The sequence below is a fragment of the Lingula anatina genome, chromosome 1, assembly GCF_051362555.1.
Source record: "Lingula anatina isolate TDL-2025a chromosome 1, LinAna3.0, whole genome shotgun sequence".
Lineage (NCBI taxonomy): Eukaryota > Metazoa > Brachiopoda > Lingulata > Lingulida > Lingulidae > Lingula > Lingula anatina.
The window spans coordinates 2,498,785-2,520,549 of NC_141767.1; the positions used below are offsets into that span (position 1 = coordinate 2,498,785).

At 35.1% G+C, this 21,765-nt stretch overlaps 1 protein-coding gene and 1 long non-coding RNA gene across 18 annotated transcripts in view; one reads left to right on the forward strand and one right to left on the reverse strand.

The window, feature by feature from the left end:
* The window catches only part of LOC106176457 (uncharacterized), a 46,743-nt gene that overhangs the window by 11,604 nt on the left and 13,374 nt on the right, over positions 1-21,765 (forward strand). For 2 of the 15 annotated variants that reach the window (XR_015332033.1, XR_015332039.1), the window contains exon 1: positions 6,802-7,849. The exons of 11 other annotated variants lie outside the window; for them this stretch is intronic. This is a non-coding gene — a long non-coding RNA (uncharacterized LOC106176457). Of the gene's footprint in view, positions 1-3,585; positions 4,161-4,522; positions 4,567-4,865; positions 4,972-6,801; positions 7,850-20,644; positions 20,796-21,765 lie in introns of those variants that run through there. 2 more of the 15 variants (XR_015332032.1, XR_015332034.1) reach the window with 2 other exon arrangements.
* LOC106176456 (FMRFamide receptor) lies at positions 1,070-20,733 on the reverse strand. 3 transcript variants are annotated; one of them, XM_013558847.3, is made up of 2 exons: positions 20,624-20,733; positions 1,070-2,745 (listed from the first exon to the last, which is right to left on the reverse strand). In XM_013558847.3, exon 2 carries the CDS (start codon positions 2,570-2,572, stop codon positions 1,316-1,318), a length of 1,257 nt encoding a protein of 418 aa, XP_013414301.1. In that variant the 5' UTR covers positions 2,573-2,745; positions 20,624-20,733; the 3' UTR covers positions 1,070-1,315. The 3 variants fall into 3 exon arrangements, with proteins under 3 accessions (XP_013414301.1, XP_013414302.1, XP_013414304.1); XM_013558848.2 differs by lacking the exon at positions 20,624-20,733 and adding an exon at positions 14,665-14,996; XM_013558850.2 differs by lacking the exon at positions 20,624-20,733 and adding an exon at positions 9,748-10,173.

The following is a 21,765-nucleotide window of genomic DNA, read 5'->3' on the forward strand; positions in this document are numbered from 1 at the left end:
CCAATTAATTAGGAATAATTTGTTCTGATAATTAGGACGTAATGGTATATTTTGGCATTGAGTCTGAGGTTCACACAGTGGAAAAACATTAACTTACAGATAAACATATACTTAATGAACAATTATCCCATGTCCTAGAATGGCGGGGGAAGTTATTAACGAGATGTGCAATAAATTTGATGAGGATGGGTTATGCCATGCACCACTTTGAGTTCTCTACTTCTATGTCCAGATACAGGCCAAGGCTGAGACAGGCAGATAGTGAGGAGTGTCCTCTAAAACAACTGGACAATAATGACTTCATCTTATCAGTGGGGAAAATGGGAAAATTGTGAATTTTGCAGATATTGTTTTTTTTTTCATCATAAATTCTATAAATGAGAACATTTCTATTGAACGGTAGCAACAAAATTTGAAAGGAGGCTACCCTATAGTTCGAGCTATATCTCTTTTATAAAGTAAAAGCACAAAAATGCTATACAGAATATAATTTTAAATGATTCCGAAATTATGGATTTGGAAGATTGATATTTTTTCCCCATTCCAAAGATCCAGTCATTACCATATGTGGTAGATCGCAAATTCAGGACATGACATAGTTTGTATGCAGCTGCATTGTTGAACCCTACAGCCCCTGCCTTTATAATTTTCAACCCATTATGTTCCGTTATTCATCGAAGGGAGGATGTTTGATGTATTTAATGATTTAGATTGATCAGATCAAATCAATTGGGACTACATGCTACTGTAACCTCAACAATGCATGCCAAGTGCAAGGGCCAAGGGGTTATAGATATTCTTAACAGCATTTAGATATTATGAGTTTTTAGAGTATTTTCTGTTATTATGTTAGAAAAATGGGATGCTTTAATGTGAGAAAATCTTCAATCTGCATTTTCTTAGAAAATCATTTTTTTTTTAAACAGTATTGTTTCAAGTTCAACACTTATATTTGAGTTTTTCTTATTTTTAATGGGTATGTTGCTGACGTCAAAGAAATTATCCATCTGCAAGATATTCATAACATTTATAATTATTATTAAAATTTTCCTTTTGCTCAATTGCAATATACTGCACAGATATATTTATTTTTACAAATTCACAAAGCAACTGTACTGGAATTTTTTTCTTGAATTAAAACTGCTCAAATGGTTCATTTAACACATACCATGCCGAGGTAGTATCTCCCTAGAATATCTTCTTAATTCTTATCACAATCATTGAAGCTTTTTTTTTTGTCTGTGATAAAACATTTATTTTTAATATCATAATATATCTTTATATATATATATTAGACTATACTTATAGCGCGTGTTTAGCACTGAGATTTTGAGGAGCTGCTGTGACAAGTTGTTGAAGTTGTAGCCGTGCTACTTGTTGTATCATGAGTTACAGAAGCTGGGGCCTTGGGGAATATTTCCCTCAGTTCTTCATTCTGAACGTTATTGTTATCTTTCTTCACTGCCAGCAGCAGCAGTCTTACTTTACGAACTCTTGCAGCAAACTTGGGCTGACTTGGATGAGTCGTGTGCTCTCCACTGCTCTCCTCTAGGCTCTCCGGGTAACATTTCCAGCATAACACCCTCTGCATCATGCGGCGGAAACTCCTCCCAAATACACAGTATATAAGAAAATTAATGGACGAGTTCAAAATAACCATGGCATTACTAAATGGAACGTAAAATCTCTGAAACATGAGCATTTTAGTCCCTAGTTGTTCTTGCCAGGCGTACATGGCCTGCGTCACAACAGATGGTAGTTGACAGAGAATAAAAGCAATGACAATTACGATAAGTAGGAGGGTGACGTTATGGTCATCCTTTTTGGCCGACATGCTGGCCCGGCCAATGCTGGCCCTTCTCCTTTGCCCTCTTCTCAAAGCCATTATAAGGCGGATGTTCAGGTAGGTGAGAATACTGATTGGACATATGATGTTGATGGCGAAATAAGATACTATGACATAGCCTATCCTGTAGCCACTGTATGCATAGAGATTCAAGTCAAAATATACTCTAGTCACATTTTCACAGAAATCATATATCTCCTTCACCTGGACATCAAAGAACCTGGGCAGGTTGTACAGGACAGAAAAGGCCGTCACAAGACCAATCCCTGCACGTCCTCGTTCAATTGTTCGTAGAAACTTTGCTCGGTATGGTATGCAGACTGCAATGTAGCGGTCAAAGGTCACGGTAACAACTGTCCATACTGCTCCAGTATGGGCCATCATGGCAAAAGGCCACACCCATGCCTGTAGATATGGCATATTCCAACTGAAAAACTTCAGCTCTCCTGTGTAAGGATACACGGCTGGCAAAACGTATACAAAAAGTGTTGTAATTAGAAGGCAAGTGTCTGCCACAGCAACTGCTCGCAGAAGGTAGAATGTTATCGACTTTTTCTTGTCCTGTAAAAGTATTATTAGTGACAGAATATTTCCTATGACTCCAAATACACAGAGTATACCTGTCACATACACATTCATGATGTAGTTGTACAAGTCCAGTTGAGGTATCCCCATATTATTGCCATGATCATGACCCTGGCTGCAGTTCTCAGATACATCCATCATTGTGGATGTGCGATCTGGTTTTGCTTGTAGCGTGTGAGTACAGGTGGCTGTCAGATACTTCTCTTTGTTCAGACCTGTTTTGACATTTTACTCCACTCCTACTGATCCCGTCCTTATTTTAAGGCAAATGCCCTGGTGAAAACTCTGGAGTCTACCATTCAGAGAAATCTATCCTGAAAAGCAATTAACGCACTATTAGTATATATACACAACGGTAAAGGAACAAAATTGTTTTAGTTTGGCATTTTGGAGATACTTAAAGCAATAATAACTCTTTGTTTCGGCCAAAAAATGAATTTTCCTGGAGTAAACAACAATTTTCCCATGCTTACCAATGGTTAATGAATCCATTTTTACATTCAAAGTTAGTCCCTGGTTTTTTTCTAAAAAGTTTGGTTTTTTGTTAAAATCTCTTAAGAGATTTTAACAAAGTATAGACATCAATGGAGGTTACGTGGTCTAAAGACAAGTTCAAATATCAGAATAAAAGCTATAACTGCTGTTTTTGTGGTAAAACAGAATATATTATATTTCTATGAGTTATTCACAAGGTTTTTATTGTGAAATATAGGTATCATACAAAGAGTTATTATGCCTTTAACTCGCAATCACCAGAGAATGTTTTTTTAAAGGGAAAGAGTTGATTTTTTTGTTAAAAACAAGTTTTGTGATTGATTAAGGTTATATAATTTAAGTACGACCCTGTTTTCAATATTTAAGGGCAAGTGAGTGTTTTTTTTTTTTTTTTTTTTTTGCATTGAAATAAAGTTTTGTCGCCAACTATTTTATGCCATCATTTCATCAAATTAAACCACTTTTTTGAAAAAAATAGAAAATACGTCTAAAATATAAATGTCATAATGATGAAATACTATCCAGATGAAAAGATGCTGTATAGTGGAGAGAGGTGACAGGAAATATCATTTGGACTGAAGGGAAATTTTTCAAAATGCCAAAGAGAAAACATTTATGAAGACTGCATTTAAAAGGAATATACATATTAAAGGAGAAGTTAGGCCTTTGGAAAAAAATTATAGAAGATGCATCTGAACTCTCTTTATGATGGAGAACTTTGCAGCACAAAAAAAAAACCACTTTTGCTTCTAAATTAACAAAACTTGTTACCCATCTAAATTAACAAAACTTGTTACCCATGGAACTTTCCAGTTAGTGTACATCTGCAGGCTGTCTGTTAAGTAATCGTACAAGCTCTTGTAACGCGAGGTTTAACCTGTCACAACTTCTGGGAAACATGCCAGAAAATGGTGCAGCAGAGTATTCAACTGGAATATGCTAGTAATTCAGTTACTGCTTACCAGATCAAATTTATTTTCTGTGTTTTACATTTATGCTTGATTAAGAATACTGTCTTGCATGTTAAATTGTCATGTTCCATTTTTGTATTAAAGACGTAAACAAGCACTTTATCGAAAAAGTTATCATAAGTACATGTAACCCTATTGACGACAGGGGTTTAGCAGTGATGTAAACCCATCAGCAGAAAGAAAACTGGTAAAAGGAGTGGGATTGTGATGTCGACACCATGTTAGAAGTAGCCTGTGTCTTGCTGGCTCTGCGGAATTTTACAGTTAGGCTGGTGAAATTTTCTACTTTTTGATCTTGTGGACTGATTTGACCATCAGGTCTCGAGCTAAATGAAGCATTGTTTCCTTTTTTCCAAATTAGAAAAAAAATGTTTTCATTAAAAAAAGTAACATGTCAGAGGTTACAAGTATTTTATCTCTGAGCTACAAATTTTACCCCAGTCTTTTCTTTTTACCATTTGATCCCAACTTCTGTTGTCTAATACTTTTTAAGGTATGAGATATTTTGGTAATTATTCTGATTAATTGTTGCTCAATATGTGTCAAAAGAGACAAAAATGTGTTTATCAAAGTTGTTTTTGCCTTCATTTTTTGTTTTAAGTTTTTTCTTTCTGTTTTGAACTAGAATGAATATGTGAAATCAGTTTTAGAAGTACTTTTACGTAGGAGGTAAGATCAGACAGTTCACTTGATCTATTGAACAGGATGGTTAGTGAAAAAAAAAAGAAAATAAGAGCAAAAAAAAACAATATTTTTGATGCTACGATGTATATTTCCATATGCAGTTGATATTTTCTTTGCAGTTTTCAAAAGCCTTTATTTAATGTGGAAAACGAATATTTATGAAACCTAATTTTTTTTAAGTTTGATCTTTGGCTATTTTAAAAGCTGTTAAAAGCATTTCTATGTGAAGTATGCTGTCATTTTCATAGGTAGATAAATCTAGACATGTGGTTCTTCGACTTCAGGTGGCAGAGGCAGGAAGTCAGTCATGTACTCCGGCTGTGTGGGAGGTAAAAAAACAGGGACTTCGTGGTAATTCAAAAAACATCAAACACAAGGAAGCTGACATCTGTAGGTTTTTGTGTTCCTGTCTTCCAAGGGATGAAGTGAAGTATTAAATGTAGTGATGAGTGGAGTTTGATGTTCCTACTCATGGTTCTAACAGGTTCTAAGGCAAAATGCATTTAGTATTCAACAATGCATAAACAATAAAGGGTCACTTGTGAGACTCCTTGTTTTAGATTGCAAAATGCCTGGATCATTATGACTTTGCCCTTTGTTGAAATTAAATCCAACTTCCTTCAATTTAGAATACTTTTTGAAAGAGAAGTGTGGGTTGATAGTCACTGTAATCAAGGAGTTATAACTCCTTGCTGTAATTGGCTGGTCATATATTCCCTTGAAGAAATGATAAAAAACTGTTTTCTAGCCTGTTTTTTTCACCAGCAGATCAATGATAGATTAAATCCTGCAAGTATTGGTTTTATGTGACCCATGTCTGTACTGGTGAACTTTGCAGTGTGATTTCTGGTATAAAATCCCATTGATATTGGCAATTACTGTGAAACAGATATGATATTTACTGTAAGAAAAAAAGAGGAATTAATTAATTTCTCTTTAAGCACTATGTTTAATCACATTCCAGGAATTGAAATGAACTCGGCCGAACACAGGCTGGTGCTGGGTGTGGAATTTGTTTTCTTTCACTTTGAACATTAAACCATGATAATCCCACGTATCTACACTAAGTTCACCTCCCTCAGCGGTAATAGCATAGAACTTATATCGGGCCAGGACAAAGCTTAACTTTGAATAATACTAATATTTTATTAGTGGAAAGCTGTATTTTGTGAAGTCTCCTTATCCTAGCGGAGTAATAATTGACCATATCACAAGATTTCCCAGGGAATAGGAGACCATAAAGCCTTGCCTCACTTCTTAATTTAATCAAATTGCGTATATAATGTTACCATGTGCCTGGATATATGGCGGACATAAAAATAGAAGGGTGGGAAGACGGCTGATTTTCATTTCACTTTAGCGTGCATTCTAAAAATATTGTTGATTGCCTTTTCAGTAACTTGCAAAAACATTGTCACTTATTGATCCCCATCTGATAAATTTACTACAAGAGCAACAAAACCAAAATTACTACAAATTTATACAGCTTTGGGATTAGACATGGAAATACGAAGTGTTCAAAGACTGCTGTCTCAGAAGATCAATAATTTGGCGAGATTAATTTTCGTAGACAATTTGAGATGAAATTCCATCTTTTTTTGCTTTGAGATACTAGGTTCTAATAAGCAATAAATTGTATGATGAATTATGGTCCTCAGGTCCTATACCAAGCTAAGTCAGCTGTCCTTGGATGCATCAAGTTAATTTTTTTAAATGTCATCTTGGGTATTGCTGTGAGTGTTTTGTTATATACATGTAGATAATTCTACTGTATTTATTTCACATAGTGACATACAATTTGCTGCAATAAAAACTTTAAAAGGATAGTGTAAAAGATTAAGAAGTGATAACTGCACTGAATTCCCTTTAATTTGACACAGTAAAGTTAAACTTCTGGCAGCTGGTTAGAAGACTATTGCCTGTTGCTACCAGTGGCTCAACAGCAGCAAGTTAAGTCCCATATCACCTGTGGATGACTACACAGCTGTCACACCTACATATTGTACACTTATTACCACCATAATTTGATTGCAAATGTATTCTATTTATTAATTTATCAGGTGGGAGAGGGGTGGTGCTGGGCAATATATCAAAAAGTCGGTTATCCATCAGCTGCATCATAGTGTTTTTGACCACTATTTTACCACATCTTGATGAAAGGTGTTATAGTAGCTATCGTGATATGGTTGCAGGTAAAAAAAAAAAAGAGTTGCACAAAAACGTGATTGAAACTGTTAGCACTAGGTTTCTTGTACTTTTATTGTGGCCACTCAGTTGGGTGTTATTTCACCTAAAATAATTTTTTTTTCTCCCACTCATGAAAGTTTGTCTTCATTTTGGAAACCTTCTGGTATACTGAACTTGTGGGAAACCTAGTGGGATTTCTGAAAGCTTAACTGTGCATGTTATTTTCACCCTGTAGACAATTTATTCTTTATCAGGTGCTGGGAAAAGCTCTAAATCTACTAACTTCATTATACTCTCATAGTTTTTAGCCAAGTAACATAATAGTTTTAAACATTATCCAAGCTATTATTTTTTTGCTTGATTGATCACTTGCACACCAACCCCAGCTCATGCAGATTATATTTGTTACATATTTTTATGATAGACAGAATGTCTAATGGCATCATTCCACATACTTGCCAGACCAGAAGCAAGGCTACTTATCATCATATTTATCATAGACTAAGTCTGCCGCACTTGTTTGTTGCGTTATCTCCTACAGTAATTTGTTTTAAATTGAAAAAGCTGCACAATCGCACACCACTTGGGGACCATTTGCAGTGACAAATTCTGCATTGTTTCTAACTTGTTTTTACAGCTGAGGCCATTTATGAATTCAAATGTAAAGTGATCATAGCTTGTGGTGTGCAATCAATTTTTTCACCTATTAATAACCATATAAAAAGCAGGATAAACCTTTATTTCTCTTGTTCTCAGAAGCGATTTTTGCCAATTTAAATGAAAAATCTGATTCCTCCCCCCCTCTCGTTTTGCCTAGACCCCTGGTTGTAAGACCACTGAACCATTTCTTCCTTTTTTTTTTTTTTTACAACCCTAAGTCATAACTCTGTTCTCGATAGCAGACTGCAGAAAAACATATTGCCATTAATTTAAACCCGAGACATGTAAACATGTTCTACATGTTTTTGTTTCTGTGATTTCACTCTAGTATCAAATTAAGCAGCCAGGGACATCTTCAGGGATTGTTATTACAGCAGGTGATTGGACCATTATCAGGATCAGGTTGTCCAGGGAGGTGGGGGTTTGTATTATTTCCTTGTAGTATTTTGATTCTGGGAATCTGATTTAAAAAACGTGCGAAAGATTGTGTCCTGTGATGTGTGTCAAGATGTCAAGGGAGAACTACAAATGACATTGGGTCTCTTAATTCTCTCTCTCTCTCTCTCTCTTTTTGTGTGTGTGTGTGTGTGTGTGTGTGTGTGTGTGAGAGAGAGAGAGAGAGAGAGAGAGAGAGAGAGAGTATATGTTCCACGGTATCAATCATTTGAAGTTTTTGTTTATGTCTTTTTTGTAAAATATACATAAAGCAACATCATAAGTTACTGGTACTTGGGAAGGCATATAATGAGTGCCAGTACATGATGTATAGATAATATCATTCACAGAGATCATAGTCAGGATATAATACCTGTAATGAACTTGATTAAAACAGGATGTTAGAATTATGCGTAATAAACCAAATACATGAACATATATTGTCAGAATATGAAATTTAATAATGATCAGCAGTGATAAATCATGGACTGATTATTGTGTTTTCAAGTGCATCCGACGTGTTATTACATGACAGATCATTTTGTCCTTACCAGTTATGAAATTAGGCTCGTTTAATGCAAAAGCTGACACATGCATAACCTCACGCAAATACTAAAACAAAAAAAAAAAAAAAAAAGAGGAAAGGAAAAACACAAGCAAAAGTGATAACTGATCACAGAACCTGGAATTCTGCATAAAACATCAAACAATTTAAAAAATATGTTTGATAATTTGATCTGTAATTGAGACCCCAAATTGAGGAAGTAGAATTGCTTGGAAAATCGCTGGATATAATTGCATATTAATCATAATATGTAAGGACTGAATAGCCTCAGAAAAAATGGACATGCAAGCCATTAACTGTATTAGTGTCTGGTAAGATTAAAGATTCTGTGCTCATGTGAAGACATTAGTGTAGATTAACATCATTAATTTTGTCATTTTGACACAGATAGTTACATGTCAATTAATCAAGCAATGTTGTGCAGATAGTATTTCTTAATGCCTTCTTTTTTTCTCTCCTACATTATTCAAAGATATATGATCCGTCTTGTTTTCATATTTCAAACATCAGCCCTGACTATAAAAGCCACCAGTTATTCAGTTATGGTAACTCACTTGGATGGTAATTTGAATATTCCAGCATAATAAGATGCAATGACGTAGAATGGACATATTATCTTGACGTCCCCGCCATAATTCAATTATTTTCATTCACCTACCAAGAATGAATGCGTCAAAGAACATTGCTGGCCAAAATCAATTGGGCAGTCCTGGAAACTGGGCAACCTGTCCGAAAACTCGTTAATTAAAGGATCATGCACACGGTTTTATAAAGAGTGGAGAGGGGAATAATAAAAACTGCCCTTGTGGCTAGAAAGGATTCACTCTGAACAAAAATTATTAGATTTGCCATTTCTCAGGTTGGGTCAATTAACTTTTCAGGAAATTTTTAGAACCCCTTTGAAATTGTTGAATAAAGGCATGGGACATCAATAAGTCATATTCCTTGATCCTGCTATTAATATTTGTGCACATCTGTGATTGTTTTGAATTTTGGGTGACCAAGTCAAACGTACTTGGGATATCAGGAGACAATCTCCAGTGTACCGACCCAGGCCATCAGCTGGCTTTTTCAAGGGATGACATCAAGATATTACGCTGACAGATTCCTTTACCGCTAAACTTGATGTTGCTTGGCTGCCCAGCTGGTAGTACCAGATTAAATTTAATAAAAGTCTAGTTCACAGAGAGTCTGCTGTTATTTACAGCTAACAAGGTACAGCTACTGTTTTGGACAGCGCTGCTCCACACCAGAAATGTAACGCTGACTTAATTTGCACTGTAAAGAAAAAAATGTTCATTACTTTACAGACTGATTACCTTGTCTCCTCTATTAAATTCTGTACAGCTGGGATTATAAGTTTTCCATAAATTCCCCATTTTCTGAAACACTGTCCAATTGTTATCAAAAATGTATGGAAGTTTCCCGTGCCATAATAAGTCCAGTGTTACAACAACTGAGTCAGTTGAGCATGTCCGCACTGTTTGTACCACATCATTACTTGAGGAGATATATCTCCATGATAACCTGCTAGACCCGGGTTACCACAGGTGCCTACTGCCTTCTGGTCATTATCTGACTTCTGTATCTTTCCTTGTTTACTTACTGCCCAGCTGTCCTCTCCTCTTAATATAATATTCTAAATTTCTGTATATTAATTACTTGTGTTAAATTGTGGTAATTTTATTAACAAATTGGTCCAAACTTTTAAAAACCTTTTATTAACTCCTTTAATAATTTTAAGACTTTTTTTTCTATTTTGTTTATTTTATTTTTCTTTTTTTCTCTCTATCTTTACTACATATATATTCAAAGACAAATGCATTCATTGGAAAACTTCAATCTCAGGGTTGCAATTGCAGAAATGCATGTATTATATACATGTTACCAGCTCAGCATTACTCCATCTCATGACCCATACACTTGAATGAACTGCCACTCTGAACATTGGCTCAGTGTCTCACTGAATTTCAGGGAATTGTGACTGTTGTTGGTTAATTGTCATTCATGATCTGGAGAACTTTTTTGTTTGGGCCTCATGAAAATCAATTTTGTGTCTTGATTTTATTTAGTTGTTTTTTTTTTTTTTTTTTTTTTTTGTTTTTTTTTTGTATTTAGCATTATTGTGCCTTGTTTAGTGGTGTGCTAGTGCTGGTTGCTTGAACAGTGTGAATGGTATTTTACTTTTACTCTTTCACTGCTGATTTCCCCCCTTAACTCTGTAAATACTAATGTCATTGTCTCTCTATTGGAACTAACTGATCTAGAAGAATTTTTTGGCTGCAAGCAGTCCAGTATTCCTTGGCAACTTTTCACCTCACTTCTGGCTGAATAACTTTCAGCAGTTCCTGCACTGGTTAACAGTAGAAGTTAGAACCACCTGCTCTATGGTGTTTCTATAGAAAATGTATTTTATTCATGTTTTCCCATTTCTCCTTTGACAAAGCTGCTGAGTGGGTGGGGAGGAATAATAATCACATTTAGTTTTTTCTTCTTTTTACACTTGAAAAAAATCTGCAGCTGTTATTTATCCAGACAAAGAAATGATGTAATAATATTTTTAGAATGGATGCCAGTGGACTCATAGTAATTCAAAATGTTGTCCTATTGCAGGCAGTTTATAGGATTAGTATTCTCTGAAATCCTCCTATTTTTTTCTCATATAGCCTATTTCAATATCTGAAAGTATACGTTTTAGTCTCTACATATACAGACACTGTATACTGTCTTATTTGCCTATCTTATAGCTATGTCTGACAGCTGTTCCTGACACATTACAGCTATTACTAGTAATTTTCCCAAAACTGCCAAATTGTCTTTTTTTACTTGGAGTTTACTGAAATTTAAGAATTGTTTTGAAAATCTTGCCAGAAAATAAACATTATCAAATTACTTTTACAAAAGTTGGCATTCTTTTTTTTATCTGAAATTGCATGACTTGTGTTTGTGAATTATACATCATAGAAGGCACTGGAGATGATGGTAGAACTGTCTTTGATGAAGTTTGAAGTTGTGTATGATATATATATATATTCAGGAAATTAAATTTTCTTTCCATTGCTAACACAGTTTAACCAACAGAGTTACTTTTGTCAATAGCTATAGAAAACTCACTGATATTTACCAGCCAATATTCCGTCTACTGACAGCCAGACATCATCAGGGAAATGAGGATTGTGATAGGTATTTTCACCTGTCGCCCCTAAGGTGTTCTGTCTAGTCAGGTTCCCCCCTCCTCTGTATTCCCCCCTCCCTAAGGAGTGGAAGATAGAGGTTGGGGAACTCAGTCCCATCATTTCTATTGAGTTTTGCTCCATGCAGCTTGATGCTAATAGCTTTAAGAGCTTTACAGTGAAAGTCGGGGCATTTGACTAGACAGCACACCTAAAGGCGACAGGTGATTATTGCCTATCACAATCCTCATTTCCCTGATGATGTCTGACTGTCAGCAGACAGAATACTGGCCAGTAAATATCAGTGAATTTTCTATAGCTATTGACAAAATAAACTATTGGTTATTTCAAACACATAGCAAATGCAACTCTTCAACATAACACCATTAATTTTTTTTTTTTTTTTTTTTTTGCATAATTTTCTTTGTGGTGATCATGCATCATGTTCCTGTTTTGGGATTCAATTTTTTTCTATGAAAGCTCTCTTGCTCTTTTTTATATGTTGGGCATTGAAATAAATAATGGAACCCGTATTCAATTGCCTCTTGAATAGCCAAATGACAAATTCTGTAACCCTTTTCAGTGTTTGGCCTGTTGTGCCACCCACTTTGATTGTGAAGCTTTTGGTCATTAAGTGCTCATTCCCATTGAAACACGCCTCTTTCTGGCGTTGACTAGAATACGGAAAAACGAGTATGTTAAAAACAAAAGGAGGTGTGTTAGTCTGTTAAACTGATTGCATTCAGCAAGAGTCCCCTCAGAGTTGGGTTGATCTACAGAGACTGATGGTGTCAATGGTAATGAGCCCTTCATAGTTTATATTAGTAAAGGCTGATTAACTATCCTGATCTTTGACTTTTTCATTAATATCAGTAGTGTGAAGAAGGCATTTACTTTGATGAATTATGAATGATGTAATTATTACCCTTAAAAGTATCAGGCCTCCTACGCCTACACCTGAACTTGACAAAATTTTCCAAGAAATGCCATTCACCTTCAGAGTAGACTGATATCATTAATAGGGGGGATGATCCATCTTTAGTTTAACAAATCATTTATTAATTTCTATCTGTCCCCTAAGGCATGGGTTATCTGCATGTTCCCTATTCCCTCTATGGCTGTCGCAGTCACCAAGGTGTCAAGATCAGAGAGATCCTAAGTGCTCAGTTGACAGCTTTTCCTGGACTATTAATTGGAGCACAGACTCCAGGAAACTCTCAGGAGGGGGTTATCCACATGTACTTTAATTAGAAAGACCCTTAATTGCCTCCAACGCCCCTTGTTAACCTAAGATTGCCTTGATTTGTCCCCTGATATTCTGATTGTTTCCTGGTTATCCAGAATCTACCTTCTATTTTCTAATTATAATGATTTCCTGTGTGGTTCTAAATGCCATTCTTATTATAAAATTTATTGTTATTACTTGTTGTTTTTTTTACTCAAGTAATTTAGAAATTGATTACAAATTACTTGTATATAATTTAATATCTATTGATTTATATTAGATATTTTTAAAGTTTTGAATCAGATTACAGTATATTTTTAAGTGTTAAAACGTGGTGCTCTAAACCTGTTTGGTATAAGTGTATGGTTGTTAAACTTTAACACAGAGGCCACAGCTTAGAATCATCATGCATTTATTAAATATGCCATATAAAATATATGCATTTATTCTAGGATGTTCTAAATGGAATTTATAGTATTGAGTTATGTGATTTTGAATACTTGTTGGTTAGCCAGAATTGTTATCACAGCTGCATTCATTAATGATGGAGAATAGACTTGACCTCAATCATCATGCAGAGATTTTCAAAGTTGGTCTCTCTCTCTCTCTCTCTCTCTCTCTCTCAGGTCATGGGTCTATATATATCATTGGCCATGATCTCCTGTCAGAAGTACAAACAGCAATGAACTCTTTTACACAAGTGCAATTAGACTAATAGCTTAAACATTGCTCGTTCTTGTCTATGTTTGGTACAATTCCTCCTGTTCACATCCCTTAGAAGCACTGCTCATGATCAATCATCACACTCAACTGTCGGTACATTTTTTATTTCTCTACTATTATTTGCAAGTTTTTCATGAGAACTCTGTATAAAAAGATGGGATTTGTACTGGAGATGAGTGTCAGGTCGTCATCCAAAAAGAATATCCTCCCCTCATATCAGAGAGGAAAGACTATTAATTGTAAAATTATCTGGATAAGGGAGATCTCTTGAAGATTGCAAAGAAAATTGCAATTGTTAATTGCAAAGAACGCAGTAATGAAACCCTGTTGTTAGATTGAAATGAAGCTAAAATGACATTTTGAAATGCAATTTCCTGGTTTTGACCGTCAGGTTCTAAAACTGGAGAAGATGGTGGTGTATTGTTTCTAATTTTTCCTTCATGATAATGGCCATTGGATTGGAGGGGGGGGGGGGGGGAGGCGGCTTTCAGCATCAATTTATTGAAATCCATAAAACACACTGATTTTAAAGGTATTATTGAAAATCTATAACCTACAGCTCACTGTAAACCCAGGAAACACATGTACTAGTATGTACAAACTTTGCACACTTTGCAGTATACAGAATTTTGTCCCTCTTTTCAAAATGTTAATTTCACAAATTATTTTGACTTCTGCTCTGGTCAGATATGCCCACTCCAATTTTACTATTTGTTTATCACTAACTTTACCGTGTAAATTTGGTTCCTCCAATTATGCAGTTTTTCCATGCCTTCAAATATGATTTATTTGACTGGCTGGTTTTGAATAATGTATAATGTTAAAATGTCTATGACTTGCAGATTTTCTTCAGTTTACTTCTTCTTAGATTATCTTCCTTAAATTTGTTGAGTAGCAAATTCAGCACTTTGCCTTTAATTAACTGAAGACAATAAACTCAAGGGATAACATTAAGATTTTTTGTGTATATAGGCCCTTATAAATTAAATGAACAGTGTTGTGAAAAGTACATAGGGAAGAAAAGCTCCAATATCTTTCTTTTGAAGAGTTACTTTCCTCAGCTATACAAGCAACCCCTCAATTGGGTAACACTTTCAGGAATTACCAAAGCTTACCTTATAACTACCAAGAGTGCCTGCCCTCAACAGCAACTTGATAAAATAATTCCCAAGTATCACTGGTTCAGTGTAAAACACCACTCAGTGCACGTAACAATCAATCACGACACGCCAGGTAGACTAGGTTCATCAAAGGATGTGAGAACTTCTGCCACTTACCACACGCTGTGGCATGTCCAGCGCTACCCAATAAATCCTGTATCCACACCAGCCTCTGGCGAACAGTAACTTTTGTACTGAAATACTTCATTAAAATATTGTGGGCGTATGATGTACTTCAGCTGGCTATAGTCCTTACAGTTTTATGAAATCAAGCTAAACATCTTGATGAATTGGTCCCCAGCTTGCTGCGGCATTAGCAGGATATTAGTGATATTCAAGGAACAAGACTATGGGTGATTTATGTGTGATTCATTAAAATGATAGGTTGATCAAACACCCTATTTTCCTATAGCATGGGGTCATTGAGAGGTATTTAAATGGAAAAATGACCTTTTGTGAAGCGAGTTTTAATGGCTTTTTAATCTTCATTGAATGTTGTATTTTATGAGAAGGAATTTTGGAAGATAAAAGGCTGTGTTTTATTGATTGTTTGCATTATTTGTGCATTTTACTTTATTATCCCATTGCTTCTCTGTTCCTTAGGAAAATAGACTTAAATATATTGCCTCATTATGCCACTGTACAAATTAGATATTTTTAACCTTAATTTTTTTTATAACCCCTTAAAAGGCAACTTTATAAAAGCCTGCATTTCAAATTATTGCAATATGATTGTCTGTCTGCACATACCAATATAACAGAAAGGATATCAAAAAATCAGAATATATATTAAAAAAAAAAAAGAATCTAAGCAGAATGTCAGAAAAAAGTACATTTCTGTGCAAAATTGGAGCCTTTCACCAAATGCCTTTAAATTTACCTTTCAAAAAATAAGTACATACAGTGAATTTAAAACCTACCAACAAATGCTCATACCTTTCAGAAAAAAGTACATATTTTGTGCAGTTTGAAGCTTTTCACCTGACCAAATTGTTATACCTTTCAGAAAAAAGCTACAATTAAGTATGAATTTAAGTATGAATTTAAAGCCTACCATCAAAAGCCTCTATCAAAAGTGAAAATGCTCAGGTTGAACATGCTATGGTGGCATTATCCTGATAGTAGTCTCCAGAAGAACAATTTAGCGACAATTACCACTGATGAAATTCCCCACAGCAGTGGCAGGTAATCAGAAAAAAGAATAGCTGCTTCCTTGATGTGTTGTGAGTGGAATTGCAAATTATTGCCTTGGTACTGGTGTAAAATATTTTAAAATTGCAAATAATTGGTTGGAATAATGGTTTCATTTGCAAATTTTAAATTGAAAGCACTTGTTCATGGTGCTGCCCAAAAATGTTGGTACCAGTCAGAAATAAAAACTTGTCAAATTAAGAAGAGGAAGCAGAAAGTTTGGTATTAAAAGCATGCAATTCATCATTAATTGTACTAATTTAATATCTGACTACTTGGCAGTTACATGTAGTCCAAGATACTTAGTACATGTATTATAGTTACTAATAAAGGGAGCTTGGATTCCTTAAAGTAACACAGATAAACCACATCTACAAGTTTCCTATGGTATATGACTAAAATGAAGTCGACATGCCAAGTCATCAACCAAAGTAATCCCTCACTCTGCCATAAATAGCAAAGAAAGGAAACAAAAAATGTCCTTTCAAATATCAATTTTTGGGAATATAAAATGCTGCCCTTTGGTGTTCCTCTAAATTATACAATTTGAAACTAAACGGTGGCATTTGGTTGGGTTTTGTGGTAAAAAATTGACTTTAAATGCATCTAGAAGTTCAGTCAATCTTCTGCAATGCACACGTAGCAGATGGAATAAAAAAGGATGTATCACGTTACGCTTAAAGGTAAGAAAATACTTAGCTAATTTTTCCCAGAAAAAGTTATTGAACCATAAGAAAAACTAACAAAGCTGAAAAAGTGTAAGTTACGGTCAATAAAAACAAGATAAATTGAAAGTAACATGCATGAAAGAATATATGCACCAAAGTGCTTTATTGCAAAAAAATCAATGCTGACACTTTCTGCTCCTGTTGTCTCATAAAAATTGTTACTAAATGAATGAACTTGTCTTTTTTTATATTCCCCTCTAGGGAAAATCAAGGGACAATGTCCGTTAACTGGTTCATCAAAATGATCCTCTGCAAATAAAAGATATCGTAAAATATGCCACTACCACTTGATCTTTTTGGAGGGACCAATGCAAAGTTTTCCAGCTAGTAGAAATGTTGATAAATGTTGAAAAGTGTAAAACCTCCAAACAGAGTTCTGTATGTTGAGGTTACTAAAAGATGCTGAAACAGTAAACTTTGAAATACAATCAACAGTTGTAACCAAATCTTAATTTACCATTTGCTGTGAACTGAGCATGATGTAATGCAATCAATTTTTAATAGTGAAGGTCATGTATGAAGGCCTAAAGGTATAATCTCTCATGTTTGGTCAATTCAGAAATAAGACCCTATTTTTTATTTAGTTATTTATTTATTTATCTAGTTATTTTTTTATTATTTATTTATTTTATTTTATTTTTTGCAGAAAAAGAACCCAACTCTGAAACTGTTGTCCACGGGGTTGATATACACTTTTGTCCAATAGTTTCCAGCCTGACATACAGTGCAGAGTATCCTACCATTAACACAGACTTCAGTGCATGATACTCAACCTCCAACCCTCTACACTGTTAGCAAAACCTTCACGCCAAAATGTCCGATCAATACTGAGTGAGGAAGATTTAATACAACTGGCAGCAATCAAGAATTTTGATTCCTGCAGGAGCAAATTTGATGACCTTATCCTTTTGCCATTTTTCTAATCACATTCCTTGTGTAATTGCTTGTTTTTTTAACAATCTTAATGATTATCAACCGCAAATAAATCAGTGCTTTCTCAAAACTCTAGAGATGAGATTTTTTGGTTGTAGCAATCAAGATTGAATGATTCATGGCTAATTTTCTCCAGCTGAAAATGATACCAATTTTATATGTTATGTGCAGTTATGATGAGGTGATGTCATAAATTCTTTCCATTCAGTTTTCAAACATTTTAGAAATAAATCAACTGTTTAATGTTTAATGCCACAAACATCTTCTAGCATAATTCAATAATGGAAAGGGCAAGCAACAAATTGGATAAGTGACAGAATTGTAATTGATTTTCTTAGTTATGAGGATCAGTTTAAGTCTTGTACACGAACAAAGCACATACAGTGTGATGAATTGCACACTCCACGTGTAAAATTGTCCCAAAGTAATCCTTTTATGTCTACATACTTACTACTTATCTTTCCCAATTCAAACCTTAAAAAATGATAAAACTCTTTAAACAAAGGTCCATGTACCTGATGTCCATATTTCCTTCTAAGATGTCAGGAAGACTATGGCGAGACATTTGAAACTTTATCATTTAATTAGAAATTGTCGAAAACATCAAATTCAAGTGCAGGGAATCAAAGGACGAGCACAAATTGATTGGGAGAAATGTGCTCAGGGGAGAATTAGATTTGGGATGAAAATCCCAGATACATTTATGAGACACAAATCTATGAATGATGAATCAGATGTATCCAAACATCTTCAGTAAGTTGTGTAACCCCTGATTAAGGAAGTTATTGTAGCTGGTACATGGATAGAATCCTGGATTTCATTTAATCATCTTAATTCATAGTTATCTGAAAATGAGTGGTGTAATATTGGCTCATTTTTAAGCACATCTCTGGCTGGTGGTACACATTGAGGAGGTGACTCTCCCTCTCTGAAATTCCTGTAAGAAGAACTTTGAATTTCAGTGTCTACCAGCAAAGAATTTGTGCACTTAATTCAAATGAAAAAAGTCATTCCTTCTACCGATTCAAACATTTGATGTCCACTGGGACGGAGAGAGAAGCTGTAAGCTAGTGGCATCTATCTTGGCTTGATCGAGATTGCTACAGTGAATAATGCATATTGTTAATAACATTGCATTGATGCCCTCAGCAGACTGGTAACAGAGAAAGAGATTGAGGAATAAAGCTTTACATAAAGAAGACATTGCAGTTATTATGCCATTAATTTACCTTGCTAGAGGGTATTGAGGGGCAGGAGTGAGGCATTAGGAAATTATTGAGGAGCACATTCATTAGCGAGGATCTGAATGCATTCTGCACTTTGCTCTGACTCACTTGTGTCTGTGTTCACATTAAAACTTTTTTTAAAACTGATAATGTCTGTAATATGTCTAATTTGCGTCTCCAGACATCTTGACATCTCTGGGTTACAGGACTGTTCCATTACACCCTGGTAATTCTGTCTCGTTGCAATTTACCTCTAAAACCAGAAAGATAGCAGACCATGGACGTATAGCATTGATAAGCAAGCTGGTGCACCATCTGCACCATTGCACTCAGGAAGCTTCATCATTTTTTGGATAGCTTCACCTTCAATCTTCACCAGCCTTGAGTGCATTTTCCCTTCAGGGCATCGATTGTGCAATAAACCCAATACCCAGTGCAGTTATCAAGGCAGGAGGTAGATCTATTTTGGAAGTTGCGAATGTGTCAAATTAAATGTTTTTGTCAGTCGGCGATAATTTTTTTTAGATAGATGAATTAAGGTGATGTTCTTTACTCAATCATGGTGAAGGAGAAGATGTTTTCTTCTGGCTCTTTGTGAGAGATGGGCACACATACTGTCCTCAGTGCTTTTTTGCATCACATAAATTACTGGATGACGCACAGAGAGTAAATTTTGTTATCGGTACAGGATGGCTGTATTCAATATTTTTGGCTTGTTTTCTGGTTTGGGGGCATTTTGTAGTACTTCTGTTCAAACTGCCTTTCAGAACAATATGTGCAATTAATAACTGAGATGTGGGAACATTAGACAGATAGAAGTGGTTGCCTGGCTGGCTGTACAAGTCTTGTGGTTTTAACATTGATTGTGTATAGAAACTATATACCCTCGCTAGCACAGACCTCCACAGTGTGGTAACCAACTAATACAGGGTTACAGTCCCAATGGAAATTATTTTAAATTAATATGCGCATGTTTGCATACACACACGTGAACATGCATGTGCATGCAGGCACATGTCTGAACATAAGCTGGTTGACAACTACTAGTACACTTTTTAATGTGAAACACTGAAAAATTGAAGTTTGTACTGAATGTTGTCGTGAGGCAGCAAGATTAAACAGGGACCTTAATTACACTTTAAACCCCCTCAAGTATTCCAACTGTCTTAATCATGACATTAATTAAATGCCTTTTTGTCCAAGTGAGTATATGGTTCTGTTGGCTGTCTAGTAAAAAAAAACCTGTCACTGATTTTTAGCATTTAACCTACTGCAGCTACAATATATTCCATGTTCTTGTTATTTTATGTGGAACTTTTTAAGACTCCATGCACTGTGGAGGAATAAAACAAGAGTCTTGCCGTGTATCACCATGGTGGGAGATATTATCCCTATCAGAACAGAACTATTGGAACAGCATTGGTTTTATTTCTTCTTTGATTGCGGGTCAGCAGATGGTCCACACAGGATATCAAAATTTTGCCGGAAATGATAGTTCTTGCTTTGTGGGGAGAAATCCAATATCTTGCTTCAAGTCGGATGCCTGATCTTATCATAACACATTGTTTGATTGATTCCTCTTTTAAAAAGCTTATCTGGATAAAAGCTGGGTAATTACTCAACTTTTGATCCACATTAATACATCATTTTTCATTAAAAGCTTGTCTAATCATCTGCAAAAATTCAAAGGCTTACAAATTGCATTCTGAATGAGAACTAATTTTTTTATGAAAATCCTAAATAATTGTGGGGCCAGCTATTTATTTTCTGTATTTTTACCATAGATGTTTTACAATTATTCCCATCACCTCTAACTTGCATACAGTTATATCTTACCTTCTTAATTCATCTTCCCAGGGGACACCCTGCTAAACTGCTGGCATCAGCTAGATCAATCCTCGACTATCAGTTTAAAGAATCTACCGTCAGGGTCAGAGTTGATCATGTGATTTCCACTGGATTCAAATGAAGCCAGCGTTATATACTCCCTTCTTGTAAAAAGGCCAAGGTGAACAATATTTTTGTTTCTGCTTTTATCTGCTTTGAAGTTTGTGGGCAAATGGATACTAATTAACACAATGGTGAGAAAGTTGTAAGCATAGATTGCTGGTTGATATTCCAGTAAATTACTACTATACGTAATGATTTATTTTTTAAAAAGTTGTGGACAGTAATTGTGTGTTTAGATTCATCACCCATTTTGTTGCCACTGTCTAGTATGTGTACTGTCCATGAGGAAGAAACTTTTTCTGTACATCTGTACAACAGGAGATGGTGTAAGCCTTCACTGAGGACCAATATTGGAAGTACATTTATGTATAAACTTCACCCTTTTGCTGAAGGACCAAGCACTAATGTTATCTCATTATGACAAATAAATTTAGAAACACATTTTATCATTTACTTCCTCAAAGACAGATGGATACTTCATATTTTTGGATTGCAGGTAGAGAAAATCAACTAATTAAGCTGGTCCTCAGCTAGACTTTTTAGATGAGATCATGACTAGGCAACCTTGACCTTGGCATTCCTTTTAAGGTTACAGAGGTCACCTTTGGAAAAGCATAAAAAGACAAATTTAACAATGTTAAGCTTAACCATCATATTCAGAAATAGTATTTAATGGGATCTTAGATGATTATTAGAATGTTGATCTCCCCTTCCAATAAAATCGTTATACAGTTTTAAAGAATTCCTAAGAATGGCTCCATTTTATCATGTCAGTACAAATGCATAATTAACATATGAGTCAGTTGAGAAAATTAGTGTGGAATAGTAGCTTTAGTACATGTAAGTCAATTTGGCAAAAAGAAAATGAATATATAGATGAAAAAGCACCATCTCACGGTTTCTGTGCTACAAGTCCAACAAGAGCTCATTCATTGGATGAATGAATGAATCATTCATTGGATGAGTTTGTTCAATGGGAAGGATTATAAACCTTTCAGATATATAATTTTAGAATCAAATATAAAATA